The sequence below is a fragment of the Scyliorhinus torazame genome, chromosome 11, assembly GCF_047496885.1.
Source record: "Scyliorhinus torazame isolate Kashiwa2021f chromosome 11, sScyTor2.1, whole genome shotgun sequence".
Classification (NCBI taxonomy): domain Eukaryota; kingdom Metazoa; phylum Chordata; class Chondrichthyes; order Carcharhiniformes; family Scyliorhinidae; genus Scyliorhinus; species Scyliorhinus torazame.
The window spans coordinates 12,250,137-12,263,147 of NC_092717.1; the positions used below are offsets into that span (position 1 = coordinate 12,250,137).

General features: G+C 46.3%; 1 protein-coding gene across 5 annotated transcripts in view; it reads right to left on the reverse strand.

Moving 5' to 3' along the window:
- Positions 1-3,013: 3,013 nt before the first annotated feature.
- Positions 3,014-13,011, reverse strand: part of LOC140385128 (myelin basic protein) — a 213,178-nt gene continuing 203,180 nt past the window's right edge. For all 5 annotated transcript variants that reach the window (XM_072466963.1, XM_072466965.1, XM_072466964.1 and 2 more), the window contains 2 exons: positions 11,374-11,484; positions 3,014-4,719 (listed from right to left, as the gene is read on the reverse strand). In XM_072466963.1, the coding sequence (XP_072323064.1) occupies positions 4,684-4,719; positions 11,374-11,484 (147 nt within the window). In that variant the 3' untranslated portion in view covers positions 3,014-4,683. The remainder of the gene's footprint in view (positions 4,720-11,373; positions 11,485-13,011) is intronic.

Sequence of the window (13,011 nt, forward strand, 5' to 3'; positions counted from 1 at the left end):
GGATGAAGGTAAAGCAGTGGATGTAGTGTACATGGATTTTAGTAAGGCATTTGATAAGGTTCCCCATGGTAGGCTTCTGCAGAAAGTAAGGAGGCATGGGATAGTGGGAAATTTGGCCAGTTGGATAACGAACTGGCTAACCGATAGAAGTCAGAGAGTGGTGGTGGATGGCAAATATTCAGCCTGGATCCCAGTTACCAGTGGCGTACCGCAGGGATCAGTTCTGGGTCCTCTGCTGTTTGTGATTTTCATTAATGACTTGGATGAGGGAGTTGAAGGGTGGGTCAGTAAATTTGCAGCCCATAAGAAGATTGGTGGAGTTGTGGATAGTGAGGAGGGCTGTTGTCGGCTGCAAAGAGACATAGATAGGATGCATAGCTGGGCTGAGAAGTGGCAGATGGAATTTAACCCTGAAAATTGTGAGGTTGTCCATTTTGGAAGGACAAATGTGAATGCGGAATACAGGGTTAACGGTAGAGTTCTTGGCAATGTGGAGGAGCAGAGAGATCTTGGGGTCTATGTTCATACATCTTTGAAAGTTGCCACTCAAATGGATAGAGCTGTGAAGAAGGCCTATGGTGTGCTAGCGTTCATTAACAGAGGGATTGAATTTAAGAGCCGTGAGGTGATGATGCAGCTGTACAAAACTTTGGTAAGGCCACATTTGGAGTACTGTGTACAGTTCTGGTCGCCTCATTTTAGGAAGGATGTGGAAGCTTTGGAAAAGGTGCAAAGGAGATTTACCAGTATGTTGCCTGGATTGGAGAGCAGGTCTTACGAGGAAAGGTTGTGGGTGCTAGGCCTTTTCTCATTAGAACGGAGAAGGATGAGGGGCGACTTGATAGAGGTTTATAAGATAATCAGGGGAATAGATAGAGTAGACAGTCAGAGACCTTTTCCCCGGGTGGAACAAACCATTACAAGGGGACATAAATTTAAGGTGAATGGTGGAAGATATAGGGGGGATGTCAGAGGTAGGTTCTTTACCCAGAGAGTAGTGGGGGCATGGAATGCACTGCCTGTGGAAGTAGTTGAGTCGGAAACATTAGGGACCTTCAAGCAGCTATTGGATAGGTACGTGGATTACGGTAAAATGATATAGTGTAGATTTATTTGTTCTTAAGGGCAGCACGGTAGCATTGTGGATAGCACAATTGCTTCACAGCTCCAGGGTCCCAGGTTCGATTCCGGCTTGGGTCACTGCCTGTGCGGAGTCTGCATATCCTCCCCGTGTCTGCGTGGGTTTCCTCCAGGTGCTCCGGTTTCCTCCCACAGTCCAAAGATGTGCAGGTTAGGTTGATTGGCCATGATAAATTGCCCTTAGTGTCCAAAATTGCCCTTAGTGTTGGGTGGAGGTGTTGACTTTGGGTAGGGTGCTCTTTCCAAGAGCCGGTGCAGACTCAATGGGCCGAATGGCCTCCTTCTGCACTGTAAATTCAATGATAATCTATGATTAATCTAGGACAAAGGTTCGGCACAACATCGTGGGCCGAAGGGCCTGTTCTGTGCTGTATTTTTCTATGTTCTATGGTCTAAAGCTTGGCTGTCAGGTTTAATTTATTATACTTTATTGTATTCGTTTGGTACAACTGTGTGGCTTGCTGGGCAATTTTGGAGGCAGTTAAGAATCAACTGCAGTGAACCTGGAGTCACATCTAACGCCAGACCAGGCAATTCCCTTCCCTAAACGGTATTACTGAACCAGGGGGAGCTTGTACACCAATTCAGTTAGTTGCCATTATTGATGATAGCTTTTTAATTCTGGATTTGTTTAGTTAACTGAATTCCCCAGATGTGATGGTGGAATGTGAACTCTTGTTCGGTCCCCCAAACAGGGCCACCATGCTACTGTTACTAGTGGTAATGGGATGAAAGAAAGCCAATTGGGTAAGTTTGTTTTGTTGCATTCTTGAATGTGAGACCATATTGGATTTATTTCCTTTTCAAATCATAAGATTGAAATGTTGGCTGGGCAATGGGGAAAGAACCGGGGACGTGGGACTAATTGGGCAGTTCCTTCAAAAAGCCAGCACCAGCGCGATGGCTGTGTGCCTTTTTACCGAAAGCTTTTAAAACCATTATGTACTGCATCTTCAGCAGTAGACTTATTCTTTTAGGTTCCTTTCAAATTCTGGTCACCTGCTTAATGTTCTTCTCCTGTTTCCATTCTCAAGTTGTTTGTTAATCCATCAAGGTTCACGTTTACGCAAGTGTAGCCCTTCCGAAATCTTAAGAGCTGTGCATGGGAATGATAGAGGAGAGCAATGCTGTTTGATGGTGGATGGACCGAAGGGAGGATTTTGTGCACCATGTCACAAAACAGCATACCAAACAGCAGGGGCCCAAGCACGGAAGCATTGTTACTTACAAACACTATGCCCGTTACCACTGAGACCTTGCATTCCGTACTGAAGGGAGACTCATTCATCTGAGGAAAAAAAGGGGGTTCGAGGATTGGCCTGAAGACATCTCGACAAGTAGGCTTTGTGCTCTTCAATGATGGGCAGGGATCTGGCCCCGCATTTATCCACAGTACTCTACGGAGTGCAGCTAGATCATGGCAGGAGGGGCAATAGATAAGGACTTGCCCTGGGCTGATGGCTTATTCTGCGGCAGCAATTAATCAACCACAGTCCCTCGAGGAAGTTGAAAACTCTGCATGGATTGGTGAAGCAGATTGGTGCTACTTTGACATTTTAAGAAAGCACAGTCTTGCAGTTCAAGCTATCATGGGGACATGGAGCTTGTATTGTCGAGAGGACCCTAGGCCCGTACATGATGAGGCTCAAGGGCTGCTTTTAAGTGCCAAAGCCCTGCCAATCACTCCTTGGTACACCAGCCTGACTGGGTCAGCCTTATTGACTTCCTCGACAGCCAAGGCTACGCGGATTTCATTCTAGCTAGTGGTGGCTGCCGTCTTGTGAAAATCTTAGTATATTGCGCGACTGAATCTCTGCTTGCGTGAGTGTTTGTAACACGCACACAAAATAAATGACATTAATGATCTTTGCCGTTGAATTATAATTGTAACTTTATTTTAACTGGGACAAACACAGTGTGTTTAGGTGCATTATTTTATTTTACATATACATTCCGAAACCACACTTATTCACACATGATCACTCGGCTTTTCCTAGTATGTATTCTCTAGAAGCATGTTACCATACATAAACTGGCAATATATTGGAAAACCAACGTTAATAATGACTCTCCACATCTACCTGCCCATTCATTTTCAACTGAATCGATTAGAGAATGCAAAAAGGGTAGAGGGTGGCTGGAGCACGTTTCACGTCACCCACTGGATTCTTAAATCGCAAATGACAGAGGAAACATTTTCTAATTGAAGAGCAGCAGGATTCAGTATTGAGGAAAGATGTGGATGGTTTGCATTTGTTCTGCATCTCCAGTAGAAAATGTCTGGCACCAAGCAAATAATACTAACATTTTTCTATTGGGACCTGGGAAAGCGCACCATTCCCTAATTAAAAGAGGGTATGGGAGAGGGTTCTTTAGTGTTGTATTTGCAACTTGCATATTAGCATTGTTTACAAGTGCACAGGCATTTGATCTTGTGACGTGCATGGGGATGTAAATGCCAGTTATTGCATGCAAGCTGTGAGAAAGTTGACCACTGTCACCTTGAGGTTGTGGCGAGTGTAACATTGCCATTTTTACACACTAGAAGTTACTATTGCGAGGAAAAAGAAAACAATCGGGGATACACGTGTAAGTATAAAGGTAATAAAATATTATTTCACTTACAAGAACAGTGCAATTGAAAAGAGCACTCACATAGGGAATGGCTTGTTGCCCATTCCTATGGAATTTAGTTATCAAACAATCATTCTCAGTGCTAAGAGTTAGCATTAGTTTCAGGTTAGTCTAACACCCTTGGTGTTTGCAGCTTTACAACATGTAATGCTGCTTTATCTTTGTTACAGCACCCTAACGTTTACATGGTGCGTGTGGGGAAAATGTTTCAGCAGCTTTTACACACACAGTGCTGTGGAGCCGTTTCCCCTGGCCCAAGCAACAAATGGCAATTTGTGTTCAAATGGGGAGTTTATTGATCTGCGTAAGCAACCGCCGGACAACTTTGTCTTTTTATCATGCCAAAACGTTTAGTAAAACATTAATAATTGCCTTAATGTTACTTTACTGGAAACTCTGCCGATAGGCATAGCTATTTTCCATTACACCTATGTCAAGATGCAATGAACTTTGTTGAAAAATATTAGGTTCCATGTTTCTGTATCTACAAGAAAGACCACTGAAAATAAAGTTAAGAACATGGGCACCTTTGTATATCATGTTTAAGGCCATAATAATGGAGTAAGTGTAAAATATTCCATTTAACATACAATTCATACAGCATACGCCTGTTAAAATCGCTTTTTGCTCATATTATCCAGCGGTTCAAATTAAGACATTTAAATAAAATTTGTTTTTGTTTGCTTTAAAATAATCAAGTTAACGTAATTTGAATTAAGCCACCTTGCATTAACAGCAGGATATAAACCCGATCAATAATGCATCATATTCATACGCCAGTTGTTTTTGAGGGGTGGAGTAAATGCCAGTTAATATGTGAAGTGATGAGACTGTTAATAAACGACACCAAGCAAGGGTATGTTTTTCATTTTCGAGGCATTCCTTTCTGCTGCACTCATTGATGTGGATTTAACGTCTCGCAGGTGAACCTTCACCTTTTCTCCCCTATATGGCACAAAAATAAGGACAAAATATTCTGATGAAGGTACATGTACCATTTAAGTAGCAGCAGATGATCACAGAAGATGCCGGGAACATTCCGCAGGTCTCTCAGCATGATGACAACGTGTTCAACCTTGAGATTTCGGGGCCTAAATCTGTCAGTGCCCCAGACAGGGCTGAATCCATTCATTGGATCTTGACATAATTCAGGCGAGCTCCGGATTTTGGTCAGAACTGCAGCCCCTCTTCCCACCAAACCACCACCACCACCACCACCACCACCCCCCCCCCCCAAACATAAGTTGCCTCTCGGGGCCCTTTGTTGGAAGAGTGGGACAGCTGCAAATGGGGGGGGGGGGTCTTTTGAAATCTGCCAATGCCACATTCCTGGAAGTTTTAGGAACAGGAGTAGGCAATTCAACCCCTCGAGCCTGTCTCACCATTTCATGAGATCATGGTTGATTTGTGGCCTAACTCCATAAACTTGCCTTTGGCCCACATCCCTTAATATCTTCAACAACTGTTCTCACTTCAGCTGCTGTTTGTGGGGGAGATTTCCAAACCTCTACCACCCTTTGAGTGAAGAAGTTATTCTTAACATCTCTAAATGGGATAGCCCTAATCTTTAGACTATGTCCCCTAGTTTTAGAATCTCCAACCAGTGGAAATAGCTTATCTACCCTGTCGTGCTCTGTTAATATCCTGAATACTTCGATCAGATCACCCCTTAATCTTCTAAATTCCAGCCAATTTACACAGATACACACACAACATATAGTGCAGAAGGAGGCCATTCGGCCTATCGAGTCTGCACCGACCCACTTGAGCCCTCACTTCCACCCTATCCCCATAACCCAATAACGCCCTCCTGACATTTTTGGACACTAAGGGCAATTTAGCATGGCCAGTCCACCTAACCTGCACGTCTTTGGACTCTGGGAGGAAACTGGAGCACCCGGAGGAAACCCATGCAGACACGGGGAGAACGTGCAGACTCCGCACAGCCAGTGGCCCAGCGGGAAATCGAACCTGGGACCCTGGCGCTGTCAAGCCACAGTGCTATCCACTTGTGCTACCGTGCTGCCCATAAGAACAATTAAGTATTCTTTCGTGATGACAGTCTGTAATGGTTGGAACTTAAGGACCACTAGTTAGGTTGCTCAGAGCCTGGATGTGCCAGTTCTAGGCTGCAGAAGCCCTGACTTGGGCAAACCAACTTAATAACACAGACCTGACATAACCTCATTGAAACTAAAGATGCAAGATGGACTGAAAAAGGATCCTCACCAATTCTTATGCAGGTTAGGTGCAAGCCTCTGTAAATTTAAACGCTGTTAACTTGCCTGTTTTCTGGGTTTTTGCATCAGATCTCCCAACTACAGATTTTATTTTTAACTTCTAGACAGCGGCAAAAGTCTCATTATCATTCCATGCACATTACACGCTGCATGCTCTTAAATTACTGTTTAAATGTGCTAATGTGCTTGTATGAAATTCCTCTTATCTTAATGAGTGTTGATCTGCTTAAATGCAGTAATGTCTTTATTAAATTAGCAGAAAGAGGAAAATGCATCCATCAAAATGGCACAGCAAAATGTCAACCCCAGCGAATTAAATAAACAGGCAACATGCCCAACACCAAGTATTGAACATATCCCTTTATTTGGATCAAGAGATGATGTGAGTGAGTGTATGAGTGTAATGTACATCTTTGGTATCTCTCTCTTTAGCCTGTTGTGCTTTGTTTCTCATTGTGTGATTATAGGGGAGATGGCGGGAGTAGTGGTCATGTCACTGGCCTAGTAATCCAGAAGCCAGGCTGATACTCTGGGGACATGGGTTCGAACCCCACCACAGCAGTTGCTAGAGTTTGAGTTCAATTCATAAAACATCTGGAATGAAAAGCTAATCTGAGTAATGACAAGTATCGGTTGTTGTCAAATCCCATCTGGTTCACTGATGTCCTTTAGGGAAGGAAATCTGCCGTCCTTACCCGGTCTGGCCTACACGTGACTCTCAGACCCACAGTAATGTGGTTGCCAATTTTTATCCCTCCATCATTAAAAACTATCTGGTCACTATCATATTGCAGTTGGGGGGGGGCTTGCTGTACATAAATCGACTGCCCTGTTTCCTACATCACAACAGTGACTACTCCTTGAAGTGCTTCATTGGAGGTAAAGCACGTTGGGATGTCTGGTGATCATAAGGTGCAGAATTAGGCCACTCGGCCCATCGAGTCTGCTCCGCCATTCAATCGCGGCTGATATTTTTCTCATCCCCATTCTCCTGCCTTTTCCCCATAACTCCTGATCCCATTATTAATCAAGAACCTATCTATCTCTGTCTTAAAGACACTCAGTGGTTTGGCCTCGACAATCTTCTGCGGCAAAGAGTTCCACAGATTCACCACCCTCTGGCTGAAGAAATTCCTCCTCGTCTCTGTTTTAAAGGATCGTCCCTTTAGTCTGAGATGGTGTCCTCGGGTTCTAGTTTTTCCCTAAAAGTGGAAACATCCTCTCCACTTCCACTCTACCCAGGCCTCGCAGTATCCTGGAAGTTTCAATAAGATCCCCCCTCAGCGTTGTAAAGGCCCAACGAGTACAGACCCAGAGTCCTCAACCGTTCCTCATACGACAAGCTGTTCATTCCGGGGATCATTCTTGTAAACCTCCTCTGGACCCTTTCCAAGGCCGGCACATCCTGAGATGCGGGGCCCAAAACTGCTCACAATACTCCAAAGGCATTCAAGAAATCCAATTCTTTCTTTCACACACAGTCTAAGCTCCCAAGACACTCAAATATCCCTCTGTTGTTTGTATTTGTTAACTTTAAGTTATTCACAACCTCTGCATTTAGAACCAACATATCATTGAAACAATTTTCATGCCACCGTGTACATTGGGCAGCACTACACAAAATCACTAACATTTAAATCATCTGTGACTGCCATTGTTTATAATAGAAGTGAACCAGAAAATACCTCCCTTTATATATTAAACTTTCTTGTAATTTCCCTTGACAAAGAAGACAACAAACGTAAGAATACACATTTACTCTCTATTTGCATCGAAATAAAGCACTTGAAAGAAATGAGAAAATTAGCATTTAGATTGCTACAGTTGAAAATATTTGGTTCAAGGTCATGGGACATGGAATCAAATGTTTCTAAAAGTCTTTTAGGAGCTCAACTTGGGTATCTTCACTGGAAGTAACAGGGTGGGTCAGTGGCCCTCCTTTTGAAGCAAAAACGAGGCGAGGCGTACATACTCTTTAAAAGTATTCCTTCAACACTTGTAATCTTACAGGATGTTATGAGGTAATACTCTGCTCTACACTTCAAACATCAGAGAGTTGGAGTGGGCCATCCTCAAACTTCTCCACTGTTCGATAAGGTCTTTTTTCTTTTTCGAGCTCTACTTTCCGGCCCTCTCCCGATATCCCTTGAGTCTCTTTGTGCCGCCAATCGAACAATCTCATTTTTGAACACCCTCAACAGCTGAGCACCCACAGATCTCTGGGGGTAGAGGTTTCCAAAGCTTCCCAACCTTCACGACGGAAAGAGGTTTGGGTGAGAACACTTTCTCAGACAACTGAGTCCCTTTGGAAGACCTTTGACTGTGAGATGTCAGCAGAGATGGGGTTTCAACCCTGTGGCTGTCCTAGGTTGCGTTATGACTCTCTATAATGCCTCACCAAATCATCTACCGAGCGTGATTCCCAAAGTAACAGCTATCACATTGCTTCACGTAAAGAAGTCAGCCCTCGCTCCCCACCCAAAGACACCTCACCTTGTCCCTCCTTTGCTCTCCTTTTGACGTTATTCTCTGTGATCCTTTAACATAGTGCCCATGGCTAACACTGGCCAGCTGCTTCCTGCTGCATTGTTTCCCGAAGCTATCAGCGCTCACAGATGATTTACCCTGAGACCCATTAGGCTGACTCACTGGTTTCCCCAGCAAATTCAGCATCAGGGCCCTGTTCGAACAACTGCTGACTGCGGTGCTCGGCTGGAGAATCACATATGGTGAGGCATCAGGGAGCCATGCCCGCAATCTGGGAAAGATGGAAAGTTGGAACTCCATCTCCGCTGACTCACAGTCAAACGTCTTCCAAAGGGACTTAGTTATCAATTAGGAAGGCAAATGGCATGGTGGCCTCAACTGCAGGGGATTGGAGCACAAGAATAAATAAGTCTTGCTACAATTGTGCAGGGCTTTGGTCAGGGCGCATCCGAAACACTGTGCGGAGTTTTGGTCTCCACGTTCGAGAAAGTTCCATATCGGGCTCAAAACATTAACTCTGTTTCTCTCCGCAGATGCTGCTAGACCTGTTGATTGTTTTTCCAGCATTTTCTGTTTTTATCTAAGAAAGGATACACTTGCGTTTGACACGGTGCAGCAAAGATTCGCTAAATTGGTCCTGGAGGGGAGGGGGTCGCCCTGTGATGAGAGGCTGAGTAAATTGGGATTATATTCTCTGGAATTTGAAAGAATGAGAGGTGATCTCATTGAAACCTACAACATTTCAAAGGGGCTTGATAGGGTGGACGCTGAGAGATTGCTTCCGCTGGCCGCAGAATCTAAAAGACGGGGGTCTCACGATAAGGGGGCCGATCGTTCAGGACGATCTCCACGTGTGAACTTAAACAGGGAGCTTTTCACCATTGTCGCCATGTTAGACTGCTCTACTTGATTCTGCATACAAACCGCTTCCTCCAGGGGCCTTTGTTAGTGAACAGGAGTTGGAGACCTGATACCTGCCCCTGAGAGACTGAGACCACTAATAACACCTGCTCGTTGTTGCATCTTCTAGTCAGCTGGGCCAGAATGAGTCTGATTTTAACTCTGCAAGTGGGCGGATTGCAGGTTAAAATTGGACCCAATATTCTCAAATGCAAATGCAGTTTGCTACTCATTTCCATATCTCCCTCTGCAGTCCCTGCTCCAATAAACTCCTTCCCCTACAGTAAAGCATCTAAATGGTCCCAACCTCAGTGCTCAGCTGCAGATCTATTAGTTTAAATGTCTAAAGGAATGAAAAGAATCCGCACATTTTGTTGGAGCCTCAGTGCCTATTCGGGATTACATGTGATGAACAAACTAAACAAGGCCTCTCTTAAATCAAGCGGTCTACCGCTTTAACACATCTTTTGGCCTCCTGTCCTAATAATGTCTCCTTATGTGACTCGGGGTCAAATACTGCCCGTGAAATGCCTTGGGACATTAAAGGGTGCTATAAAAATGTGCATTTCTGTTATTTTCTGGTTATTTGACGCTGGGGTCTGCATCAGCAGTAATCCGCTGCCTCACCAATAGGAGAATGCTGGCCGGTATCCACCAACCAGCCTAGCCACGTAGGTGGAGGCCGGGAATCTCCGTTGCGAGTCCGCCCCGCTACCGCTGTGAGCGGGGACGGGGAATTTGGCGCTCATCCAAATCTCCCATTCTCCGCAGCGGGACCGGAGAATCCTGCTGCGGTGACCGGACGGAGGGTCCCGCCCGTAGGAACCATCTGCAGCAAACTGCTGCCTCCCTGACTGAGACCAGTGAACTCAATGGCCAGAAATTAAACTTTCCATGGTTACTGGTGTCTTCAGCATAAATATCGGGGGCGATTCTCCGAGCCCCACGCCGTGCCGGAGAATCGCCGCAACCGCGCCCCGACGCTGGCGCGCGTTCTCCGAGGTGCGGAGAATCAGCGCCATTTGCGGCAGTGCGTCTGGAGCACCGCTGGAATCGGCGGGGCGGCCGAGGGCCGAGCGGCCGCGCCGATATGACAGAGTCCCGCCGGCACTGTTCACCCCTGGTCACTGCTGCCGGGAACTCTGCGGGAACAGTCGGGGGGGGGGGGCGGCCTGTGGGGGGAGGGGCTCCTTCACTGGGGGGGGCGGGGGGGAGCCTCCGATAGGGTCTGGCCCGCGATTGGGGCCCACCGATCGGCGTGCCGGCCTCTTCCCCCCCCCCCCCGGGCCTACTTTCTGGCGCGGCCGGCCCCTGAACACCGACCCTACCTTGAGACGGGGCCGGCGCGCTAAAGGAGTCCTCCGCGCATGCGCGGGTTGGCACGGCGGCGTGAACCGCTCCAGTGCCGTGCTGGCCCCCTCTGACGGCCAGAATCGGACGTAACCAGGCATGGTTCGCGTCGCCGTGAAACGCGACGGCGTTCACGATGGCGCCAACTCTTGGGCCCAATATTGGAGAATCGCCCCCAGCCTCTTACCATGTAAACCTAAGTTTTCAAAACAAAATTTCCATGGGACGTGGGGGTCACTGACAAGGTCAGCATTTGTTGCCCGTCCCTAATTGCCCTTGATTTGAGTGCATTGCTCGGCCATTTCACAGAGCAGTTAAGAGTCAACCACATTGTTGCAGGTCTGGAGTCACAAGTAGGCCAGACCGCGTAAGGACGGCAGATTTCCCTCCCTAGAGGACTTTAGTGAACCAGATGGATTTTTAAACAACAATTGATGATAGTCCCATGGTCACCATTACTGAGACGAACTTTGTATTTCATATTTATTAATGGAATTAAAATTCCCCCAGCTGCCGTGGAGCATTAGCCTGTGGCCCCTGGATAACTAAGCCAGTGACCTTACCACTATGCCAGTTGTCGTGGTCATTGTGTGACATACAAGCCAAGAGTTTTTTTTTTTACCATTTTGAAAAAGGATGAGAGAGTTCCTGAGCCATCTTTCCGTCCTCGATACGCTTCTTTTGACTTGGAAGAACCAGATGCCCCATAATGTGGCCTTTGTCCATCAGTACCCTTTGAACAAACCAAAAAGTATATTAAACATAGAAATATAAAGCACTCCACTCGTTCATCAAAATTGGCTGCTTTGAGAATGTTGGCAGGTGAAGGTTAATATCACAAATGTTTTTTCTTTGGGCTAACTGAATTTACTTTGCAAGAATTCTACGTGTACAAACAAGGTGTCAATGTTCACGGTGATTGCACCTTATAATGGTTTGGATCATTGTTGTGCAAATTATTGTTTTCGATATGAATACCTGTACTAATTTGAGAGGCTATAACCAGCTGGAAGTCGTTACACCTTAAAAAATCAGTTTGTAAGTCCTTACACCTTAAAATTAAGAAGTTTAAAGCCGCTTCGTACAATCTTGGACCCCTCCGTTTGGCAAATTGGGGACGACCAAGACACGAGTTTAAACTATGTAAGATTCATGGAATCATAGAATTTACAGTGCAGAAGGAGGCCATTCGGCCCATCGAGTCTGCACCGGCATTTGGAAATAGCACCCCACTTAAGCCCACACCCGTAAACCAACCTAACCTTTTTGTACAATAAGGGCAATTTAGCATGGCCAATCCACCTAACCTGCACATCCCTGTGGGAGGAAACCGGAGCACTCGGAGGAAACCCACGCACACACGGGGAGAACGTGCAGACTCCGCACAGACAGTGACCCAAGCTGGGAATCGAACCTGGGACCCTGGAGCTGTGAAGCAATTGTGCTACCGAACGGGCTTGATCGAAGGTGGTTCCTCTTTTCCCTGGGAGAGTGGAGCCTCTGGAATACATTGCTGGCTGGTGCAGTGGCTGCTGATTCTCTCTATCCCTTCGAGAGGGGGCACGATGGGTTCCTGACTGGGGGGGGGGGGGGGGGGCGGGGGGCAGACACTGCATTGTTTGGAAAGCAAGTGTCTTGAGAGATATCATTCAGTGCACGTGGTCTGGTTTACGATCACCTGTGGACGATAGAGTAGTTTTCCCCTTATTGCCTCTGGGTCTTTCCTTGGTTTTTGGTTTGCGCCGCCCAGCAGGTTGCATGTCTGTGGGTGGGAGTGGGATGACATTTTCAGACAGGTTCCAAACAGCATGATGCGGGCAGACTTGACGGATCAGCTGTTCATTTCCTGTCCGTCATTGCTGTAACTCCTGCAACTGATTTTGAAAGTTAATTTGTCAGCCTTTGGACAACAGAGGCCTGACATTTAGAAAGATTGCTGTGCTTTATTCCTTCATGAAGCCATCACTTTCACTCGCTAAAGACTGAGCATTGTCCTGGTAACGTCTATATTGCAAACCGCTGAGAGAAGGTAGCACATTGGGGCACCATATTGGTTTGCCAAGATGTTACACCAAGGAATGGTGGATGAGAGCTTCGCACACACACACCATTGTCCACACAGTGAGGTTGTGCTACCTGTCACCGGGGGAGGGGGCGAAACCAAACCAAACCTTCCTTCACAAGGATTAAAGACGAATGGGAGTGCCAGTCGTACTGGCCTATTCTCGGTCATGTCCTGACAAGCAGTTGGAGCAGTAGC